At 43.1% G+C, this 24,176-nt stretch overlaps 1 protein-coding gene across 1 annotated transcript in view; it reads right to left on the reverse strand.

Annotated features, from left to right (window-relative positions):
* The window catches only part of GOLGA7B (golgin A7 family member B), a 189,826-nt gene that overhangs the window by 14,792 nt on the left and 150,858 nt on the right, over positions 1-24,176 (reverse strand). Inside the window, exon 3 of the mRNA XM_078641152.1 lies at positions 6,156-6,308. Coding sequence (XP_078497278.1) covers positions 6,156-6,308 — 153 coding nt within the window. The remainder of the gene's footprint in view (positions 1-6,155; positions 6,309-24,176) is intronic.

Consider the following 24,176-nt stretch of genomic DNA (forward strand, 5'->3'; position numbering starts at 1 on the left):
AACGTCTATTACATTTGGCATCAATATTTTTTGCAAACATCCAACTGGTGGGGGTTTAGGTCATGAGACAAAGTACAAAAGATATACAAAAGCACTTTCCATTTCCAACAAATGAGATGAATTTTTGAGTGCAATATATTTCTGTAAAACAAAATCGACAATGGGAAAAATTATAAATACGTGTATAATCAGGAACTTCACGAAAACAGAAAACATTTGCCCCTTCAGTGCAGGCACCCTTGCAACATGGCAGCAGGGTGCCTGCACTGGCGCTAGACCGCTTTTTTTGCACCAGTACTAGGGAAACACAGGGGGGAAACGTATACTTGTGAATATGGTGCATCTCTGCTTTTTAAAAATGTCAGAGCGTGGCGCTGCTGAATTTAGTGCAGCTCCACGCTCACATGTTTTTTGTAAATATGCCCTACTATTTTACTGGCAAAATTGTAATAAATAGTGCAACAGATTAATTTGCAACTCACGATCCCGCTTATTTGTTGTGAATGCGCCGTTAACTAAGATGAAGCACGTTGAAGTAACTGATGATTGATAGTTCAACGGGAAAACATGCCCAACACTGGCCCAGGAACCAAAAACAGCCCTGGCAAAAATACTAAAACCTGCCCAGCCCCTTTTGTACTATCTCTCTGTATACATCCAACCATGTTCTTGCTCTCCTTCTCTCTCACTCTCTCTCTCTCTCTCTCTCTGTCTCTGTCTCTAATTACTTTCTCTCTACCTTCGCCATCCCTCCTTCTCCGTGTCTCACTCTTGAAGCCACCCCCTGCCTGCTGCAATTAACCTTGAGGAACTGGCGAAAGTGAAAGAGGTACCAGGAAGGACCCTGGACTTTCAAAACCACCACCAAGAACTCCAGCCTCCCGGGAAATGGCTGGTGGAATATAACCTGTCCGGCCCTTCACCGAAATACTTTTCAAAAAACAAGGGAACCCAAAGAAGTACCAAGGACCTTGGGCAATAGATTATTAAAGAAAACAGTGGTCCTTAGAATAAAGAATTTATCAGTACAATATAACATATAGACTCCAATCAGTGCTATATCTCAGAGTTTTTCAGTGCCCAGCCGGGCCTGAATTTTAATTTCAAATGTAAAAAATAAATACAATGACCACAGGGTCTGATTCAGGAGTTGATAGGGTACAAGCCTGCACCTATCCAAAGTACATTCGAACAACGTTCGAGGAAGGAAAATAGAAGTAAACAAAGAGGAAGCAAAGAAGTTCAGGCAAAAAGAACATGGGAGCCAAATGTCCCTTGCATCATTAATATCATTCAAAAGCAAATTAGGACAAACAATAACTGTAACAAAATTAACATAATAGACAGGTTACAGAATTGTCAAAAAGTGTCGACGGCGTTTCGATCCCCCGGCTCCTATTGAACTGGGATCATCATCAGGACTTTCTAATGTATTGCCTGTAAGAACTTTTGTCATAAGCCTTATAGAGCAAGGATTACTCTTTTGTATCGAGTTGGAGTGAACGTGGTGTACAATGCCTCCGTTTAGATTCAGTAGACAACAACCTTGCAGAGCACGAAATACTCCCTTGCAGCGAGTAGGAGGTACAATGCCTCCGTATTTATTTGACGGACAAACTGGCATCAGTCTTTAGTATCCATCCATGCCGCAGATTTAAATGACAATGGCAGCGAGCCGACTTCACAGCAATCCGGATTGCTGTGAAGTCGGCTCGCTGCCATTGTGCACGCCGAGTTGGATTCTGCTCGACTGTAGAGCAAAGCAGTATTGTCTGCATTAGAAAGAGTGCGCAAATTGAAACTCTGCCCCCACAAGACCCAAATCATTTAAATCTGCGGCATGGATGGATACTAAAGACTGATGCCAGTTTGTCCGTCAAATAAATACGGAGGCATTGTACCTCCTACTCGCTGCAAGGGAGTATTTCGTGCTCTGCAAGGTTGTTGTCTACCGAATCTAAACGGAGGCATTGTACACCACGTTCACTCCAACTCGATACAAAAGAGTAATCCTTGCTCTATAAGGCTTATGACAAAAGTTCTTACAGGCAATACATTAGAAAGTCCTGATGATGATCCCAGTTCAATAGGAGCCGGGGGATCGAAACGCCGTCGACACTTTTTGACAATTCTGTAACCTGTCTATTATGTTAATTTTGTTACAGTTATTGTTTGTCCTAATTTGCTTTTGAATGATATTAATGATGCAAGGGACATTTGGCTCCCATGTTCTTTTTGCCTGAACTTCTTTGCTTCCTCTTTGTTTACTTCTATTTTCCATCCTCGAACGTTGTTCGAATGTACTTTGGATAGGTGCAGGCTTGTACCCTATCAACTCCTGAATCAGACCCTGTGGTCATTGTATTTATTTTTTACATTTGAAATTAAAATTCAGGCCCGGCTGGGCACTGAAAAACTCTGAGATATAGCACTGATTGGAGTCTATATGTTATATTGTACTTCACCGAAATACAGCACAGGTTGCCTCAGAAATAAATGGAGAATATTGCACCACTTATAATATGCCACATGGTGCGAAATAGTAAGCAGTCGAAAATGAACACAGAGTAAAAAAAAACAGAAGGAGCACCGCGCCGCTCTGTTTGGAAAATCCTTCCCAGGGCGAGAGCATTTCACCATCAGGGCAACATATCACTGGATGAATGGTTGATTTTACATAGATACTTGGGGCCTCATTTATGAGGCTGTGCGTCACATTTACGCTGCCGGTGCGTCACTTTTTGTGACGTACCAGCAGCGTAAATAATGTGCCTTGTTGCACCATATTTACAAAGTGACGCATCTAGGTAGATGTGTCACTTTGTAAACGCCTGCGCTACATTATACCTACGCCAGGTATAATGTATCCAGGGGGGGGGGGCGTTCTGACGCAAGAAAGGGTCATAGAAATGACGCATGAAATCTATAAGATTTCACTGCGCCACTTCTAGGACACAAATGCGCCAATTTCTTATGCCTGCCTCACAGCAGGCGTAAGACTGACGCAGGCCCTTTCACATGGGGCTTGCCCCATGTGAAAGGATACATTGCTGGAGTTGCGTCACTTTTGTGACACACTCCAGAAATGCGTCACTTTTGCGCCATACAGATACGTCAGAGATACTGATGTATCTGTAACTCCTTGCGCAATGATGCGTCATAGTGTAAATATGACGCATCATTGGTGTCGCAAGGAGGGTGCTGTGAAAAGTGACGCATCGCTGTTTTCACGCAGAGATGCGTCCCTTTTCATAAATGATGCCCTTGGAGCTTCCCTCGGTATCTGGTAAGGGTGAAGCCAAAAGAGTCAGCCATGTTGCAGAGGACAATTTACACAATTTTCGCAGTCTTAATGCTGCGCTAGTATACAGACAGTGATAGACACGCAGCCCCTGTTCACAAAAGGGACCAATTGTTGTCATGCGCCTGGGCCCCACAGAGGTTTCTGCTGTAAAAGTTAATCCACTCTGAAAGGTCAGGCTAGTTTACGAGGCGGGCCCTCTCCGACAGGGAGTGCGCGGGTAATTACTCCTGTGCAGATTAGATCCTTCTTCAATGCGCGTTGAAACAACCTTCGTCAAAGTACTAAAACATTGAATTAACGTCTCTCATCAAGAAGCGGGGAGATAACGATGTAAAATGCCAAGTCTGACGTATGGCTCCATCCTGCTCACAAATGTTTAGCTTTGCGTCCTTTGGAATCAGTTCAAGGCTCAGATATTTTTCTTTAAATTTATGTATGCCTGGCCGGCAAACCGAAATTTCATTATACCTAGGTCAATTTGTCAGAGTGCAAACTGTAATATTTTCCACCACATGGAACGATTAGCACGTGTACCTTAAAAAAACAAAAAAAAGGGCCATGCCGCTGGAAGGTCACTTTTTGTGACGCTCAGGTGGCGCAGGTACATGCTCCATATTTACGAGGCAGCACCAAGCCACTTTTTTGGCTTAATGCTGTCTCATAAATATTGTTCCCTTTAATGCAGTTCTTTACGTTAAAGGGGAGTGCTATGGGTGTTGTTGGGGGCATTCCCAGCATCATCCATGGCTTTTGATACTGCCCCAGATGTACGAGAAATCGTAACTCCGAGGCAGTGCCCAAAACTTACGCCTCACTGGGGAGGCATAAGTGCGGCCCGTTTTTCCTTCTTCTATGTGTGCTGCATTCTGAAAGAAGAAAAAGCCTCTTGTGATTGTTTTTGGGCAGGAAGGTTTCCCTTCATGCACAAAAATAATCATCCCTGCAATTCAGGCACCCTTGCACCATGGTGCAAAGATGCCTGTGTTGGTGCAGGGCAGCCCATTGTGCGTCTATGCAGGGGAAAAGGACAGGAATGCACCGTATCTGATAGATATGGTGCATTCCTGCCCTTTTCTTTTGCTGTAGGGCAGTGCAGCAGGAAGGCCTGCAGCGCTGCCCTACGGCAAAACCTCATGCATGAGGCCCCAAGTTTTCCTAATATCAAATACAAGAGAGTCTTTCAGCATGCTACTTACCCTCAGAATATGCCTTCATGCTCATTTGCGCTCGTACTTCTTGCTCCATACAAAACAATTCCTATTTGCCCTCATTAGTGTGGTAAGTCTCTTTACGCACCATTTGTGTCAAGTTGGTCTGCCACTCATTTGCCACTGCATGCTCCTAACACTGAGCCTATTTTTTATGTCAGCATTATGTCTGAAGAGCTCTAGCAGCAGGTCTGATATTTTCCAACCACCAATGGGAAGATTACTGTGATCTTTAAGATACATTTTCCCTCATTATCTCAAGTTAGGCACTGCCAAGTATATTAGGAGTTTCCCCACTGCCACAGTTTTCACGGTGAGGCCACCACCACTATGGTGGTGAGGAAACGGTATACAACCTTTACAACGAATTTTTTACCACGCACTACCATTACAACGTGGTCATTACAACGCAAACCATTACAACGCATTGCGCTGGGGGGCGCTCTAGGATAGGGAATAGGTTAATTTACTATCCAATAACCTTCCCTAGTGTCCACAGGGACTGGAGTTGGAATAGTAAATTAAACTATTCACTATCCAGCACCCCAAAGCGCTATGCGTTGTAATGGTATGCATGGTAAAAACCGCGTTGTAATGGTATGCGTGGTAACAGTATGCGTTGTAACGTCATACATCCTGAGGAAACAAAGGGGGCCCTACAGGGGCCCCTTGTTGCCTCAGGGCTACGGGGTACCAGCATGGGGGCACAGGCTGTGCCCCCCTATGTGCAGTCACCCCCTTTCCTGCACGGCATGGACTTTACAATCCATGCCATGCAGGAACAGGCTTTGGCGTTCCCATTGCAGCGCCTTATTAATAAACACCGCTGTGTGAATACCAAAGGACCACCTACCAGACCATGAGATTACTCGTAATCTGGTGGGTGGTCGCCGGTCAAGTTTGACGGTCCAAGAGTGGGGCGCTAGTGTGGCGGCCCGCTCCATGACTGCCAAACTCGTAATCAGGCCCTAAGGCATGCAAGAGCATGTAAAATAGTTCTACAGAAGTTATACTTTACATACATACAATGCCTTCGTGAATAGGCCACTATGCTTTCTCTCAGACAGTAAGCCTCAATGTCATTGTACCATGCCAAGAGAATAATAATGTTTCAAAGTGCATTGAAGATTCCCACTTTTGATGATTTGGAATCCAGATCTTAGAACAGAGCTCCAGGGATAAGGAAAGTTACGCCAGAAAATCGGAGGCTTTGCAGCGTTTTTGAGGACTGGCCTTGCATGACAGTCAAATCTGACTTCCAAAATGCAGTTCTCGTGAAAAAACAAATATTCAGTATAATTTTGTAAATGGGAATTGCAACCCCCTCGCAATAATAGGGCATAATTTAGATTCTGCACTTATATAATATAAAAAAAATTAATCAATAGTCATTTGCACAATTTGTCTGGACAGATTTAATCTCAGTCGTTCTAATCTATTCCTTCCGGTCTAGGCTACCCGCATATGACCATATACCAGAAAACACCAGTGTTCTTGTAGAATGCTGCAATGATACATGCCGATTATGTCGCCTTGTTATTGATGGCAATCTACAGGCGGACATATTGCTCTCCCACCCCAATCCTACAATCATGAAAGCGCGTGCAACATGCCCACCCTAGAAGCTAGTAGGCCCATGTTACCTTTTCATAGTGGGTTTCCATGCAGAGGAAGATGAAGTAGGCAGTGGCGCACGCCAGGCAACCTTCCAGGTAGGAGCTCCCGCCAATTTTCTCTGCTTCAATATAATAGTTGTTTAGGGTTTTCACTGTTTCCTCAAATAGTTGCCTCTCAATCTAAAGATCAAAAAACAGATTGGGACAAAGTCACACTTCAGCCTGTATTTTAAATTGTATTTCCACGTTTGCATGGCTAGATGAGCGCCAATAAATATATATTTGTAAAATGCTTTATATTGAGTTTTTGTAATACGACAGAAACAAGAGCAGGCAAGCAAACATGTCCTCATAGCCAAGTAAGACTCAGTATGTTTCTAGTACCATATCTGACATTGTCTACCTGCTCTTTTTGTTGGGAGGATGCAAGTATTGACCAGCGTTCCAACAATACATTTTTTATACACTGGGGTCGTGGTCAACAGCCCCTTTAGAGTTTACCATAAAATGGCGTCATGGAAGGTCACGGCCTCGTGGTCTTTGGATTGTATTGGACTCTTGATCAGTGCATTGTTGTTTTTTCGTTTGCTTTGGCCCTTGAATATTTCCCTCACTTTAGCAAAGAAGGCCAAAAAAGGTACATATCATTCTAATGCTTGTGTCCGTGAATCTAAACCCATTTTCTTTGTTCCGTGATAGAGGATACATTAAACCATCCATCCATACGTTTATTCACATTTTTCTCCCCCTAGCTGATGAAACTGCTTTGCAGGGATATTTTGTTCCTCTGGGATGTCGTCATTGACAAAGCACAATGGAAACAGACATTACAATTCAGCATGCAGGGAGCTGAGGGGAAATGATATGCAGTCGTTTCAGGGTGAATTATTCTCGCAGCTCTTCTGTGTTGAATATGCCCTTTGTGTGTGTTACACTTCAGTTGCCATTCTGTCTATTTTACTCCCGAGCCTACTCTTCAACGCTCTTCTGTTTCCTCGGGGAAAGCACAGGAAGGAATGTATGACACTTTTATCCCCAGGAGAGTAATATTATGTGTATCTGTGATTGTGTTTGAAAATGTGTCTTTCTTTTATCTGGCATGTCCTTGCTTCTTCTGCCAGTGTGCACATTTACTATGGGATGCAAGCTCAAACTCTGTCATATACATTGCCAGGATATTCTTGAGACATAGGTAGAGTTTTCATATCATTATAAGATTTAACAGCTTGCTGCGGGGTACAGTGGCTTATGTTTTAGTCCTCTGCGCCATTAATGAGTCTATGCCTCATGCCCTTGTCCTGTTTTCTATCCTCTTCTAAGTCATTTTTTCTATTTTTGTTTCTTGCGGGGATCCAGTGGCTGCAACGAGCTACCGGGCTCCTCATTCTGTCACCCCCACCCCTGCTGCTCCCCACCCCGTTCCCCATCTCTGGTACACACAACCTGTTTTATGTATTTTTTTTAACCAGTGCCTGGCAGTTGGAAAGTCCAGCCAGGCTTCTCACCTTTTCATGCTGTACATAACTTGTTTGACCTTTATCGCCATTCACCATGTTAGATTGCGGAATTAATAGGCATTGGCAAAGACAATAGGTCATGACTTCCCTGGTGCGATTATATTTTATTTAATGGAAAACAATAGCCTGGCAAAAATGCCAAAACCCTCTCAATGGCCAGACCTCAAAAAGGCCACCTAAGTCACAGTGCATGCACATTTGTTTGCTATGATGCACACATTATGACTAGTATACACATGCAACTGAACCAAAAAGTAGTACCAAAGCAAATAGCTAGACTTTTTAGAGTCAAGACCTATTAGCTTTGCCAATGTTTGTTTATATTGCATTGCGTCTACAATCTGAAAAGTCTTCACTTTTAATTTCTTTTTATGGAAAAAAACATCGAAAACTTTGAGGAGTATTATAATAGCTAGTGTCTGAGAAGCATGGAGTCACAATGAGGAAGTCATCTGTGGTTCACTTTCTAGTTTTTGGGAGACTTGTATTTAAATTCTGGTCAACAGGTCTGATCTCTGGACAGATCACAATGTGCATCCCTCACAATTTCCTTTCTGCTACCCTATTAAGGACAGAAGCCACAATAACGGAGAGAGAGTGCAGCATTTTTCTGTTCCATATAAGCCTATGGGTTAATGCACAGTTCTCCTCAATAAAGTCCTACTTTTACCTGTAGATCTCTTTATCAATATTGAATCGTTTTCAAAGAAAGTCGTCTGAATGAGTTTATTTTACAACAAGGTATGGATTTGATGTTAATATTATGATTTATATATAACGTATTAAACAGAATAGCAACCAGTACCATCGATGTTCTCAGATATGCCCCAAATGTTGACACCATTTACAAGACTGAAAACAGCACAGAGGAATCTTACATTGCAGACTATGGTATAACAGATGCCTTCTTTGAGCCTACATTTGAAATTCTTAAATTAAGGTCCAGATCTCTTGTGTTGTCTGGTAGTAGACTTTTGTAACACCCACAAAGTAATTGTGTGCATTATGATAGCTGCATGCTGTACTTTACAAAATATTGCTGTGAGAGGGTAACTCCCTCTTGAAGAAGAATTTCGTAGCAGTGCTAGTATGTCCCAAGAACATAATGATCATGGAAAAATCACAGAAACAGATTCTTTAAATGAAATGCAATGTTAATAAAGAAGTGTGTATATCTGTATATTTTGCTGTAATTCAAGGTCACACAAAAAGCAGATGTGATTGCACAACATGGCGTGCGGTATCAACACACTGTACATTTTGTTTGCTAACATTTGCTTGTGGAGTAGAGTGCTTGTGTTTTAGGTTGTGGCACTGTCATTACATTATATTTTCATGTTTTCCTTGCTCTTCCTTGACATTCCCATTCCCTCTAGCTCGCCCTTTGATCCAATGTTTGTCTTTCTTTTATTTTTTTAAATATATGCAACTTTCTAAACAGGTTTATATTTAATTTAGTAATCTATTAAATTATTACATCACTAGACTTATTATTACATATGTCAGGCCATGGTGAGGGGGGGTATGGGAAATGTTTATTCACATTCTTCTCCAAAAGTTATCATTCAGAGGAGCTGGGTACACTTGTCTGGTGAACAACCTTTACAACGAAACTTTTACAACGCACTACCATTACAATGCGGTCATTACAACGCAAACCATTACAACGCATTGCGCTGGGGGGCGCTCTAGGATAGAGAATAAGTTTAATTTACTATCCAACACCTTCCCTAGTGTCCACGGGGACTGGTGTTGGAATAGTAAATTAAACTTTTCACTATCCAGCACCCCAAAGCGCTATGCGTTGTAATGGATTGCGATGTAAAAACCGCGTTGTAAAGGCAGGCGTTGTAATAGCCTGCGTTGTAACGTCATACATCCCACTTGTCTGATTATTGTATGATACCTCTCAAGGATGGTTGCTGAAGGTTGACTTGTGGGGCTGAGTTTTCTATTACATGAGAGACAGATGTTGTCTGACTAATTTTGAGTTACACAGACCCTTGGTATGGAGTAAAACATGCACCAGGTGCAGCACAGATGAGCCGATATCATTGCTCACAAAAAAGATCTTTCACAACATCTTAGAGTTGAAGTACATTCACCTTTTATATGTGTTTTTTTTAGTAAAACATATATGTATCAAAGATATCAATTTCAAAATTAATATTTGTTTATAAAGGGGTCATTTGTCATTAAGAAATAAAACTATATACTACAAATACATACACAACATTAATTCTATCTATGTGTGCATGTTGTGCGATACGTAATTAATGTTATTGTTATACAGTTAACACATTATGGGGCGATTACGATGTGGCTTGGAGGGCCCTGACCTACGGTTGTAGCCTTCCGAGCCGTATCGTAATGGGCTCTTTAGTTTATTTTCTGACTGCCTAATTAAGATATAGGCAGTTGGAAAGTAAACCAGCCAGTCATTCTGGCTGGCTTTGGACGGGCTCAGGGAGTCCGTCGGCCAGTCGGAATCCAGCCAGTAATCTCAAAGGCGAGCCATTCCGCCCGTGAGATTACAATGCACAGAAAACGTGTTTGCGGGGCCCCAAACAGGGACCCCTTTGGTGCACAGCCTCTGTTTGGAGGTTGATCCCTGCACCTAGCGGCAGGCACCTTGAGGTGCCTGCCATGGGCTGCAGGGATGAACCACACCTCACATTTCACTATGGGAACATGCATTACGGCCGGTTTATGACCGTAATGCAGGCTCCCATAATGAAATGTAGGAATGCGACTGAACAGTTTCCCGTCGCATCCTAATGAGTTGGTTAGGACAGCCGACCGGGTGTCGGTCGGTCCCAGGAATGAGTTGGTGTGGGACAGAAGAAATTCCGTGCGACATCGAAACCAGGCCCAATGTATATTTAACATTAGGGGTAAACCAGAACCCATTGATCCTTACAAATTCATTAACACTCCACTAGTAGAAATGGTAAGGGTCCTATATTTTCTTCACAATTTTATAAGTAAAACTTTTTTTGCTGTCAATGTTTAAAGCACAAAGTCCTTTATACGTAGAGATTGTTGTGCAAATAAATTCACTAATTTGATTGCAATAAAGCCATTTGTGTAATTGAAAACCTATAAATGTGATTTTAATGTACATTTTATAGTATACAATAAATATGTAGCTGCAATATAAAGGTTCTATGCTGTATTTGCACTGGTAATAATTGTGAGCATGTATGTATATGATATTCATATATTATGTACTTACTCAAAAGGCTGTGGAGTACAGTACAAGATCAGAGGCAAGAACACAATCAATGAGTGTAGGCTCTTCATTTGTAGTAACAGAAGATTGAATTAAGAAAACGAAATTCGTAGCGCGCACATCATTGCTTTTTGCCATGCAGTGCGCGCTACGAATTTCGTTTTATTAATTAAATTGTGTACTTACCTGCAATGATCCATATGCCTGTTTTTAGCACCCTCCACCCTGCCCCTCCCACTCCCCGCCTCCCTGCCCCACCGTAACTCCCTCCACGGCCCGCGGCTGATGTATTATACTGGTAACTTGTTTCTTCTGATTGAATCGATGATTGTATTCCCCAGAGAGAGTGCAGAGATGACAAAAGCCTATGTAAAATGTTAACTATCTATTAGATGCCTTTGTATAATGGTTTCCTATCTATATGTGAGATAAGAGCTATAATATGCTTAGCGTTTTGCCCGATAAGCTAAAGTGCTGGGCACAATGGCTTTTTAGATGATGAAGATAAAGCATGCTGTCAAGGGATCCAGTGAAGAGCTGTACGCATGGGTTGATGTTATCATGCTTCTGTCATGGATCAGAAATGTTGTGACCTGTAAGAATCCCTTAATGTGGGCCATTGTGTAGTCTGTAGGCCATGCAGCATTGCGTTTCCACCCAAAAAGATGCAAAAGCAAGAGGGCTGTAAAATCAGTTTTGAAATTATTACTTTTTAAGAAGCATTTCCTCTTTCTTAACATTTTGTTGAAAATTATGATTGGGATGTGTTATGTATGTTATGTGTTGTTATGTATATGTTATGCATGTTATGAATATGTATGTGAGTGACAGAGCGCCTTAACAAGATTTTCTCAAAGAAAGCAGACTTTGACAATGCTTTTAAGCCGGCAGATGGAAACAAGGAGGCTATGTCTACAACACAAGAAGGATATTGACATAATATTTCAGACAAATGGTGAATCATCTTGAAGAGAGGCTTGCAACACTGCAGCGACAACTACTCAGCCCCCTCCAACATAAGCTACTCAAAGGATGAGTGTCCAGCATCCTTCTAGAAGCAACACGCTTTAGGACACAAGTGTATCTGACATATTTGGAAGAAGTTCAATGAATGTTGAAAAAAACATTATATTAAAGTAGATATTGAACAAAATTAGAATGTTAAGCAAAGACACGAGAAAATGATTTGTAGAAGATTTATCTATGACCTTTAATTTTGTCCTCATCACCTGTTTATAATTATCTACATGTTATTATTATATATATATATAAGTAAGGCACGATTTCCAATATACATTTTGGAGCACTTCAGTAATAAAATTGACTTACTACACAATGCAATTCACAATCCTGTTGGTGGAGAGCTCTATTTCTACCTCTGTATCTCATATCATTTTTTTACAGAAATCACCACGGTGGCGAAATCTTCATGCATGGGTCTTTGCAGTAAATGTGGGAAGAAACAGGGGTAGAGATGGGAAATTGGAGATTACTTACTACAACATTGTTGAGGTTACTGCAACATAAAAGAGTCACAAAAGAGTAAGACCACAGCAAAACAGACAATACACTTCTAAATTTATTACACCGTTAATAGTGTCAAAATAGGCTTACATGTACTTCAGCCTTTCAGTAGGGGAGGCACCATTCATGATCAACCATTTAATGTTTTTTTAATGAGCAGGTAATTATATTTTACATTTATTGTTTAAAATATTTATAAATTAAATGATAATTTAATACAATTTATTTTATAAATGTAATACAAATTAAAGTTGAGGAGGTAATTCATTTATGATACCTTTTTATTTAATCACTTCCATGTTAATATTAATTATTTTTAAACATGTTAAAATCATATTTTACTTTAAATAGTGAAATGCTTTTTTATATTTTCCTATTCTTTCCTAGAGGGAGCTCTCCACCTGAGTGGTGAAGATTTCCAACACTACGGGGGAAAGTTAGTAATAGTAACTTTACACTCATGAATTCAGAGTTTGGAGGCTCCAAACCGTCATAATAGGGCTCAGAGACATATATGTCTACAGACAGCCATAAATCTCCAGTCAGAAGTGCTGAATAGAATAAATGTTGATTGTTACACATAGGTGCTGCAGGTGAAGAAGTTAATCTACACGAGTAGAGCTACACATGTACAATTGCGAAACAGGCCCATGGCATTTAAAAAGAGTATGTGAGTTTAATTGCAATGAAAAGTTGTCAGTTTTGCATTATTTATACAGTGTTAAAATTATTGTACAAAATGGTTTAAAAATGTAAGACTTTAAATTTCAGAAATGTCATAATTTACAACATTTTTGAATTAATTTTAAAATTAATTTGAAATAATATAAAGTAATTGTACACAACTACATTTGTGCTATATTATTGGATATAGGTATATATTCACCCAAGTTCAAGTTCATAAGCTTTATTCGATTATTCAATGAACAATCATAAAAGCACACAGAATCAAAAAAGTCACATTAAAATTGTTACAAGGTAAAATTACAATATATTACAAAAAATTGGGACAACTCGAATGGATGCAATGCCATGGGCCTAGCAGCAACTAATTATACAAAAGGCAATGTTAAAATTCCAGGCTTTTTCTAATGGACACTGATTTTAAAATAAAGGTTGCAGTAAAAAAACAGATATCCGGGGTAGCAAGTGCAAAAAGTAATCTCAAGGCAGTAGCAATTGTAGACGCAGAGTATTTCTTAATAAGAGGTTAGAGAAAACAGATACGAAAGTGCATATACAGTGGACAAATTAGCATAAAGTGCAACGTGCTTTGTTTGGTGGTACCGTCACACGGGCATGGTGTTGAAGTATAGGTTTTCATCTTTGGGAATGCCACCAGGTTATGAACAATGCCTAATCTCAACCTTGTAAGAACGAACTGGTGAGACCGTTTAGTAATTACTTTTAAATACTTGGGCATGCCATAACCTTCCTCCTTGTTGGAAAAATAAAAAACATGAGTTATAAAATGGCTGCAATGTTCTTTACGCCTGTTAGATTTGTTCTCCAAAAAAAACCTTTGACCACCTGTTTAGGTATATTAATGGCACATAAGGGGTCACTATGAACTTCCAAGTCAAAAATTTCCTTATAGGACGTTAAAACATAGTTTAACCAGGGGATCTGGCGGGCTTTGTCCAAGCAAAGACAGTCTTGAATTATTCGCCTGGTAAATCCAGTTTTGTCCTTAGCCCAGATTGACCTCCATGCCATAAGGGGTCTTAATCCTGTTAGGTCAGTCAAGTATTCCAGCCCCACCTCTTTATGGATCAGTTCAGTGGATGCCGAGGGAGGGAGACAGAGGAGTCTCTTAAGGGATAGGTTTTCGGCTACTTGCAGGTCACCTTGGTTCCAATGTCCCCACACTCCTGATCCATAAAGGGCAATTGAAGCACATCTGTGCCGGTAGACATTCAACATATCAGGGATGCGACAACTGCCTAACTTAGAAGCGAAGCGAAAAACTCCTGAGGACCCCTTGCCCATCTTGGCCTTAACATTAAGTAGCTCTGGGGCCCACGACCCACTGTTACTAAAAGTTATGCCTAGATAACAAAATTTGTCCACAACCTCGACTCGATGGTCCTTGAACTGAAATGATTTAAGATGATTCACCTTTTTCCCACAAGCCATGACAAAAGTCTTGGAGTTATTGATTTTTAATTTCCTCCCCTGAATAAAATCATAAAAGTGATTCATAAGTTTTTGAAGACCTATTGGAGTTCTCGAAAGTAGGACAGTATCGTCTGCATAAAGCAGTACCGGTATAGGTTGACCCTCAACTTGAGGAGCGTCAGCTTGGACCCTCTTCAAGTCGGACTCCATAGAATTTATAAAAAGGGAGAAAAGTAGCGGGGCCAAGACACAACCTTGCCTAATGCCAGATTTAACCTTGATCTTCTTCGTGCATTCCCCCGCTTGCCCAAAGCGAATCTGGGCTGACAACTTATTGTAAAGTCTAGCTAGAAAATAGATTATTGCTGCCGGGGCTCCCATTTCAAGTAAGGTGGACCACAAAAGAGTATGGTCCACCAGATCAAAAGCACTGGAAAGGTCTGCAAAGCAGAGAAATAAAGAGCCCTGTTTAGCTTTAGTGTATTTCCCTATAATAAGATCTAAATTAATACACTGCTCGATTGTGCCGAGACCCTTCCGGAAACCATATTGGGAGTCCGCAAGGATAATATTGGCTTCGGCCCAATCCTCCAATCGTAACAGTATGACCCTGCTCATAATTTTTAACGATGAATCCAGAAGGGAGATAGGGCGGTAGTTCTTGGCCTCTCCTCTATCTCCCTTCTTATAAATCGGCAAAATTATGGATTCGCTCCAGGTAGAGGGAGTACTATCGTTAACGGAGGCATTAAACACCTGGGTCAGGAGGGGGCTCCATAGTGCCAGATCAGTTTTATACAAGTTGACCGGAACTCCGTCCGGTCCTGAGGCCTTCCCCCCCTTGCTGTTACGGATGGCATTATCTACTTCTTGTAGTGTAATCCGCAGGGGTTGTTTAAGTCCTGTAATATCAACACTAATACTAGCCTGATCCTCCCTAGCTGGATCAAAGATTCCTGTAAAATATTGGACCCAGCTATCCTCACTAACCTGGGCAGTTAAAACTGGAAATTCCTCCTTTCGGAGGAATGGTCTGTTGACAGTACTCCAGAATAACTTACTGTCACGCAGCTCTGCCGCTTTGGTCAAGTTGTCCCAGGCTTGCTCACTAAGCTCCTGTTTTCTACGGGCCAACTGGTGTTTATAGGTCGCCCTAAGAAGTGTAACGGCATCCCTATCTCTAGGGTGGCTTGACAATGCCCTCTTTAGTTCTTGTAACGAATTCGTGCAGGCTCTGTCGAATCATCCTAAAGCTGCCCTCTTGGATATACCCTTAGTAATAGTGAGGGACCTTTTAATTATATCGCCGAGTTTCTCAAAATCGGCAATAATGCACCAGGGGGCAGCATCAACATCAAGACAGCGGAGTAGCTCTTCAGAACCTGCTCCCACTATTTTCCGGAGCAGTTTATCAGAATTGTCCCCACACCATTTAATCTGAATACCATTTTGCCTGCAAGGGGTAATCTCATCAACAATCCTGCGCTTAAAACTAAACATAGTCCCCCAGATGGAGGTCGACATAGTAATGGCATTGTGATCACTAATACCAAAATCAACAACGATGGGGACCGTACAGAGTGGGGCAATATGCACCGATAACAACAGATGATCAATAACGGAGGCTGAATTCCTCCCAACAAAAGTCGGTGCAATGTTACCCTCTTTATCCGCAGCAGGTTGGTGGATTAACAAATCAAAGTTTAACAAAAGGGTATTAAGGGAGTCGCCATAAGGAGTGTGGGTAAAATGGGCCTGGTTCTCCCCGTTATCCCCGTCAAACCCACATACATTTGTAAAAGAGTTGGGGCAAGTCCGGATATTAAAATTCCCTCCCCAGATGATATCACAAGGCTTATGAATATCTCAAAAAAAAAATGTAACAGCTATCTCGAGTTCGTCTACAACACAGGTACTCGTGGAATCAAACATATTGTTGTAGTGATTGATTAACAAAGCATCCCGGCCCCCTCTTTGTTCCAACCTGAGAATTTGTGAATGAGATCCTACAGTAGAATGGGATCTCACACGTACTGGAAAGTTCACAGACAATAAAATTACAAGGCCACCTTTTGCCCTACCCATATTGGACTCTTGTGCTAGACAATTGTAGGTCACAAAGCCGTCAAAAAGGATATCTGTCGTAGACCAGGTCTCCTGTAAACAGAGGATGTCAAACTTGGAGATGGATTCCCTCCAGCCCAGAGACGACACCCTCTGTCGCCAACCGGCGATATTCCAGCTCACAATTTTGAAACCAGGGGGACATGAAACAGGCACTGCGAACCCAGGATCACTTGGGAGCACTAAGGTTGTTAGCGGCTCCTCTGATATATCCAAAAAGATTAATGGGTGGGAGGCGTCAACTAGATCTGTTTCCGGGGATAGCTCCAGGGGTTTAATGGTAATAGGAGAAGGTGACTTCATAGGGGCTACAGCCATTGGCAAGCACACTACGGGGGACATTTCATTTATCTCAGCCTCTCCAGCCAATAAACCATTACCAGTGTCAGGGAGGGAGAATCTTGAATCATGGCCTGGGGATAGTCAGTCAACTCCATCTAGACCATCTAGACAACTGAACCAATTACAATCACAAAAGGGGGCATACTGGGGCAACATGGCCGGACTTACATCATATCGTCTTTGTCTACCCCTCCGCTCACCTCTGGTCCAGTCGTCTCTGCCTCTACCATGGTTCATATGATTAGATGGAAAGAAAAAGGACACTGGGAGGGTCTGAATGGTGGAGTCAAAGGATCTATTAAAACCTGCACAGATATGCAATACGGTTCTAGGGTCTCTGAAACTGACCGTTATACAGTCTCCATTTATGGTCTTAGCAGTTTTACCCAGCCATGGCACCCTCCTTACCATGATGATTTCGTTGTGGAGGTGGGCCGGAAGCGGTCTATTCCAGTTGAGCCACCTAACAACTTTGCTTTTTAGGGAATTAAAGGTTTCGGCTTCTCCGGCTTCCAACGTAGGAGCTCCTGCTAAGACTACCATAAAACGGTTTGCTTCGGGTGGAAGGTCTGGCAAACGTGGTCTGGGGGCTCTAAGTTCTTTGGCCGGGGAATCTATTTGACCTTCGACCGTTAACCCAATTGCGTTAGCATTAATTGGTTGCAGCCCAGATATTTGTTGCGTGGGAACGTTGTAATTAACCTGGATGGAGTCCCGGGTGCCTACTGGGGGGCAGGTTATGGTTAGGGCCTCTTTAACTGGTAAGGGACCAGGGATAGTAAGGGTAGTTGGTAAGGTACTCGGGTTACTGGGCTTGTCAGAATTAGCCAATATAGCAGCTGTGACTTTCTCTATATTTGTCAGTCTGAGTTCTATCCGCTCTATTTTGGCCTCTAGGGGGAATAGAATCGATTTAAATAGGGCACCCAATCTTTCAAATAATATATCATTGCTAATCTTGGGTTGGACTAATTGGAGGGGGGATGGTGTCATGTTGTAACTTCGCTGATTTAGACTTTCTACCAGCTTTCTTATTGTAGGTCCTCTTGCGTTTTCTGGTAGCCCCTTCTTTAACCCCCTGTGACAAAGTATTATTAATAGTAACATCAGGTTCAGGAGAAAAGGGTAGATTATTATCAAGGACTACGTTAATTTCGGGACGTATTTCATTAACAAAAATGTCCATGTCCAGTGAAGCCTGTATGTCAATTTCAGATATGGAGGCTTGGCCGGCCACATCGCTGGTAACGGTATCGACGGGCCTTTCAGGGGTTTTAGCATTAGCTATTGTTCCCAGGGAGGATCTCTTAAAAGCCGACAGTCCTTTGGACAGGCGTTTTTCAATGTCTATGATTGTATTGGCTCTAGTAAGAAATTTTTCCATACCTCCAACTGTGGAACCTCCGGCTAGCGAGGTCTTGCTCCTCGTTTCACGTCCGGCCATGAGAGGCCGGTGAGGCTGGCAGGGGTGGGGGACAACAAATACAAGAGGGGGGGGCCCGGTCCGGTCAAGACTGGTCACGAACGGGCACAAACGGGCCCGCCCTTGGCCCGGGCGACGCCCCGGTCCTCGCCCCGCGTGCGCGAGCGTGTGAGGGTTTGAATAGAAAGAGGCGGGGTGGGGAAGAGGCTCCAGCTGCGGCGATAGTCTGGCCGCTGGGAATGCTGGGCCTCGCAGTCCCGGCCCCGTCCTCGATGTCCAGCAGTGATACTCTTACGCCTCCCACTAGCGCCTCGGGTAGCGCTGCTGTCAATGCTCCTTTTCGGGGGAGAAACAGGATCCAAAAATTAGGGGATAAAGGTCCACACTTCCACACGGCTTGCGAGCGGCACCCCATATTGCACATAATGTTGATAAGGCAAACAGTGGCACAAACAGTATAATATAGCCACAGAGTGTAACAGTACACACTATTTAGCGACAAATGTCACTTGTGAGTGAAAGAATACTTTATTTAGACATTTAAGTCCATTAAAGTGCCAAACAACTTGTGTTAAAATTGCATCATTAAAATGGTAAAAGAAAGTGAGCAGTGTTTCTATTTACATTCCAGCCATCTCTCGAAAAAGATTTAGAGGAGTTAGAGCTGTGGATAAGGCTCAGACCAAACAATTTAAAATGCAGACAAACATTGCCATGGGTAGGCATCAAAATCATAGCCTAAACTGCTCCTAGCTTACACTTTGAAGTGCAAGTGACTATTAACATAGGTAGACACCTAGGGCATGACCTGAGCTGCATCTCTGGTGTCGGTCTTTAAAAAAGGTTCAAATGTCAGATAGAAATGGGGCAGGTGATTTGATTCATTATTCATGGCTACTAGATGCAGTAGTAAATATTATTTCAATATAGGACCTGCCACAGCACAAACCATAAAAGTGTTGCAAACTATAAACATTACAAACCTTACAGTAACATCGGTGTCTGTGGTCACCTTTAAACGAAAAATTCAGATAAAACATTCACAGAAATTTAAAACAATGGCATCTTGCAGATTTTCAGTCTTTTTTTCACTAGCTTAAAGAATTTTGTGAAATTACAGTTCAAGCTGAAGCAGTAGCGGCTGCTTCCGGACGCAGGCGAGGGGGAAGGCTCAGGGGTAGGAGAGGTGCTGAAGGACAGAACGAAAAATAAAAAATAAACAAAAACACTTACGTGGAACAGCCGCCTCTCCTGCGCCCTCCGTCATCTTCTTGCAGACTCATGGCCGGCAGCAGGAAACACCAGCAGACAGGCTCCCCTGAGCCAATCACAATGCTGAAATGCAGTGTTGCAATTGGCCTGAGTGCCTTAGATTGGCACTCAGATTGGAACAGGGAGCCTGTGCATGTTACTGACCAGGCTGTGTCATACGCAAGAGGGCCGGCCAAATAGTTCATACGCACTTTAGGAGTGCTTGGCACTCCTCCCCTGCTCTGGCCTGACCTGCCCCGCCCCTTCCCACCCCGTTCAAGAGCCACTGACAACTATAGGAAAAATAACATGATAATATCGATAGTTATTATTATGTTATTTTTCCTTTTGTCCAGTGGGGCGACGCGCCTCCGCCTTAGCCGCCACTGAGCTCATGTCCATTGCCTTAAGTCAGGAAATCCCAGTTTGCCTGCATGAGTGAATAATTAGCTAATTAAAAAGTACTCTTAACAGCCGGAGCCAAGGCATGGTGTGAACTAGACCTGGGAGGACGCCGAAACAGTGACTCATGAAAAGCTCTTTTAGCTGCCTGGACCAGCTGGCCTCTAGATAGGGCTGGGGTTTAAGAGTGAGAGAGCGCAAATCGAAAACAAAATTAGAAGTGCACCATATTTACAAGCACGTTGTATTAGTTTAGTAAAGATTATATAAGAGTGTCGAATTTATAGAGTGAAAATACATAAGAGTGTTTAACTAGAATAGATTGCATATATCAGTGTGAAAAGCTAATATAGAAGCGTGTAGAGATGTTAGAATGATGTTGAAATCCCATGTTATGTGGCTGTTGTAGAGGAGAATGTAACGCTGCTAAGCGAGGAAATGTGTAGGCCACATGGCGGTTCACAGAGAACGAAAGGTGATGTTACACTTTCACCTGATATGGATTTTAATGTTGTTATAATTCAAAGTATTATTGATCATAGAACTGAAATATATGTTTTATAGAAGTGCTTCATATAACCATTGTGTGTAATAAGTTAGAATACTGTTTAGACTAAGAAATTAAAGGTTTACAGAGTGCACAGGCCCGTTTCATGTAACTCTAATAGGCCTGAATAGAGAAGGTCATTTCTTTTGATCTGCATGTGCTAGTTAGAAGAATGTCATGTTAAGTTTAAATTGCGGAGCCTGCTCGATGGTTTACGACTTAGAAGATACGGTGGAGGCCGGAATTTGGGGCCCACTGTACAAGTGTCTTTTTGCAGGTGCGAGGAGGTTCCAATCAAGAAAGTGATGAATAGAGTTTTGTTCAGGGCGCCAGGCACAGGCCTGGAGGAGGCTTCAGGAATTTCCTGGGGGGTACCGTCCTGCTGGAGAAGAGCCTGAGAAGCAAGGTCAACGCTAACGATGGGCCCAGAGGAGTATCAGCATGGAAAATGCCAGAACCAACACCACGTGAGGGGCGTCTCTAAAGGGCGTTACTATTGTAAATGTGATTTTTGTATTAGGGACAGCACCCCTGGGTGGAGTTAGGGCAGATGGTCTGAGGAACCTAAGAGAGCGGATGGGTAGGCAGATAGGTTAACTGCGAGACACCAATTTACAACGAAGACTAAGGGAAGTGAGTGATCTTCTTTGGAAGTCACCACTGCTGACACCTTTTTAGGTTAAGATTCTACTAAGTAGGGATGTCACTTAGTCTAGTGTAGGGACAGTCTAATCAGGATTTTCTTCCTTTCTGTAAATGACTCATAAGCTACAGCTTGTGTCTATTCTTGCAACTCTGATGATTTTTGAATTAGTTTTGGTGATATTCTTTTGCCGACTAAGAGCTTTTAGAAAATGTATGTTTGTATTGATACCAGTATACCTTTTGAACCTTATATTGAGATGTTTGTATCTCCAGTTAACTTTGGCTTTATAATAAACTTTTAAAACTTATTCGTAGTAAGTGGTTCTTTAGAGTGGTGTAAGTCCTTAACTGATTGACCTAGTAGTGGATTGCCTTTTACTCTATGACAGGTATCAACGGTTCAGTCGACCTGATTTGGGATCTAGACCTATAGAAATAGATCAGAAATCCCGCCGTAACAGTTGGTAGCAGACAAGGATGGTTACCTTCTAGAGGAAGGTGATCTAGACTAGGTTAAGATTACCCCAAGGTCCCTAGAGATCGAGAGATCAGCAGCGGAAGAATCGCCTGCCGAAGAAGGTGCTGGCGGTGCGAGAGAAAAGCAGCAGGGTCGGACGAGAGTGAGTATAACAAGGGTCATGCGTTGACAGATTGCGGTGTTTTGTGTTGTATCTGTATTGTAATGTCATGCGGAGTTGAATGTCTGTAGTGTGATTGAGAGAGGGTTGTGAGCGCGCGCAACCTGGCAAACGGGGAAAATCTGAAGTTCGGGGAAGAGCTTAAGTGGTTCGGGTGTATCGAACATCCAGAGTAGTTGTCAACCAGAGTAAAGGGGGTCATGAGGTACCATTGATCGCCCGCAGGACCGAGATAGGGGGAACGCAAGAGCGAGTGTGTGGGTAACGGACGCAGGCCGAAAGTTACCGTGTGTAAGTAACCTATCAGTTAAGGCGATTGTCTGGACGTACACGGAAAGACATTTCGTCAGTTAAGGTGACAATTACAGTTAGACTGTGGGCGTACAGTCAAGGAAAGTGATCGCTTGGTCGGAAGTAATCATTTTTCAGAGTATGAATGGGACGCATGCATGACCGGGAGACGAGCGGAGAAAGGAGGGGAACTGCTGCGAAGGGGGACGAGTGACGTCAGTGAGAGCCGCGCTGAGATAGGCCGGTTGGTGTGAAGCCGCGCTGTGATAGGCCGGTAGGAGTGACGTCAACGAGAGCCGCGCTGAGATAGGCCGGTTGGTGTGAACCCGCGCTGTGATAGGCCGGTTGGTGTGACGTCAGCGAAAAGCCACGCTGTGATAGGCCAGTTAGCGAGAACCGCGCTGGGATTGGTGGATTGTCATCAGGAAGTAAACGAACGCGGAGAAAATAGAAATTTTGTAGATTTTGAACATGAAGTGTTTTAAATGTTTGAGAGCGATCTTTAAGAGAAAAAGAAGAGAATCTTATCACGGGGAAGAGGCACCGCCAGAGGGTACACCAGCTCACTATATGGCAACGAATGTTGGGTTGCACACTATACTGTGGCTTGGTACTTGGAGTAAGATTACAGAAGGGAATGAGGAACTGACTTTTCCGAAATACGGAACGTTTAGACTAGAAGTGTTGCATCAGTTGAAAGCAGTTATGTCCTCATTGAGACCTTTGCCTAGACCAACATAGTTTGAGGCGCTTAATGCGTGGATTAGGGCGGCGCACGACAGGAGTCAGAACAGACGCCAGGAAAGGGTAAGGCGATCAGTAAGGGCAGTGCAAGATGCCAAATGGGATGCGGAGGCCAAGAGATGGAGGGTACAGACGATTGAGGTGGATAAGTTGTACCCAGTGAGAGAGGTTACAGGAGAAAAGAGACCCAGAGAAGAGGATGAGGAGAGCGAGTCGGAGGATGGCCTAATAAATAGGTTGTTGATAGATAGACCGCCTCCGGACAATAGGGAGATAGAAGGTACTGAGCTCCCAAAGGAAGATAGGGTTGACATAGAAGAGAACAGGCCACTCCCTATAACGAATTGGGTACCTACCAAAGGTGAGGAGACACCTCAACATAGTCCTGTACAGAGAGTAGTCGGAAGGGTTGTGGTGCAGAAGATGCCAGCAACAGAGAGGGTTGAGTCTTATGGATTGCCAGATGCTCTTCAAGTGCCCGTTACCATAGGTCCTATAGTGTCGGTTTATCACCCAGAGAAAGGTAGAGAGGAAGAACAGGTACGGCTAGACAGAGAAAGGGTTGAGATGGAGAGAAGGAATAACACGACAAATGCCTGGAGGAAATTGCCAGGACCGATAAAGTGGAGCACCCCATTGGATTCAGCAGTGGATCCCGTAGTAGAACAGGGGGGTCAGAGAGGACCGATGGACCTGAGGGGACCACGGCCGAAATCCTATAAAGAGTTGAGGGCTGACTTGAAGGAATGGAATAGGTCCACAGAAGCACTGAGCGACAGGTCAAGAGCAGAAGCTGGATGGGGAAGTCGAGGCAACGGGACATTATCTCACTGCGGGGCTAGCGAAAGCAGTCAGGAGTGGGACGGTAAAAGTCAGGAGAGTAGAGGAGTTACACGTCATATTGATGGTGGAAATGGGCAGGAGCAAAAAGGTAGAAGTGCGGAGTGTGGAGAGACGTCTCGTCTCATTCAAAGTGAGGGAGACCAAAGGACACAAGAGTACAGGGATAGGTTTAAGTGCACTCTCCACGCACCTGATGATAATGTACAGCACTGGAATCGTGGGAGCATGGGGAACCGCGGAGGATCTTGCCATGCGTCGAGTGATCAGAGATCACAGACAAATTGCGAGAGCATGGGGAATAATGGAATGTCTTACCATGCGCCCAGAGAAACCAGGCAGAACGGGAAATGTGGGACTATGGGAAATAGAGAAGTGTTTCACTATACACCCAGAGAGGATGGAACTGC

Source organism: Lissotriton helveticus, chromosome 5_1, assembly GCF_964261635.1.
Source record: "Lissotriton helveticus chromosome 5_1, aLisHel1.1, whole genome shotgun sequence".
Classification (NCBI taxonomy): Eukaryota; Metazoa; Chordata; class Amphibia; order Caudata; family Salamandridae; genus Lissotriton; species Lissotriton helveticus.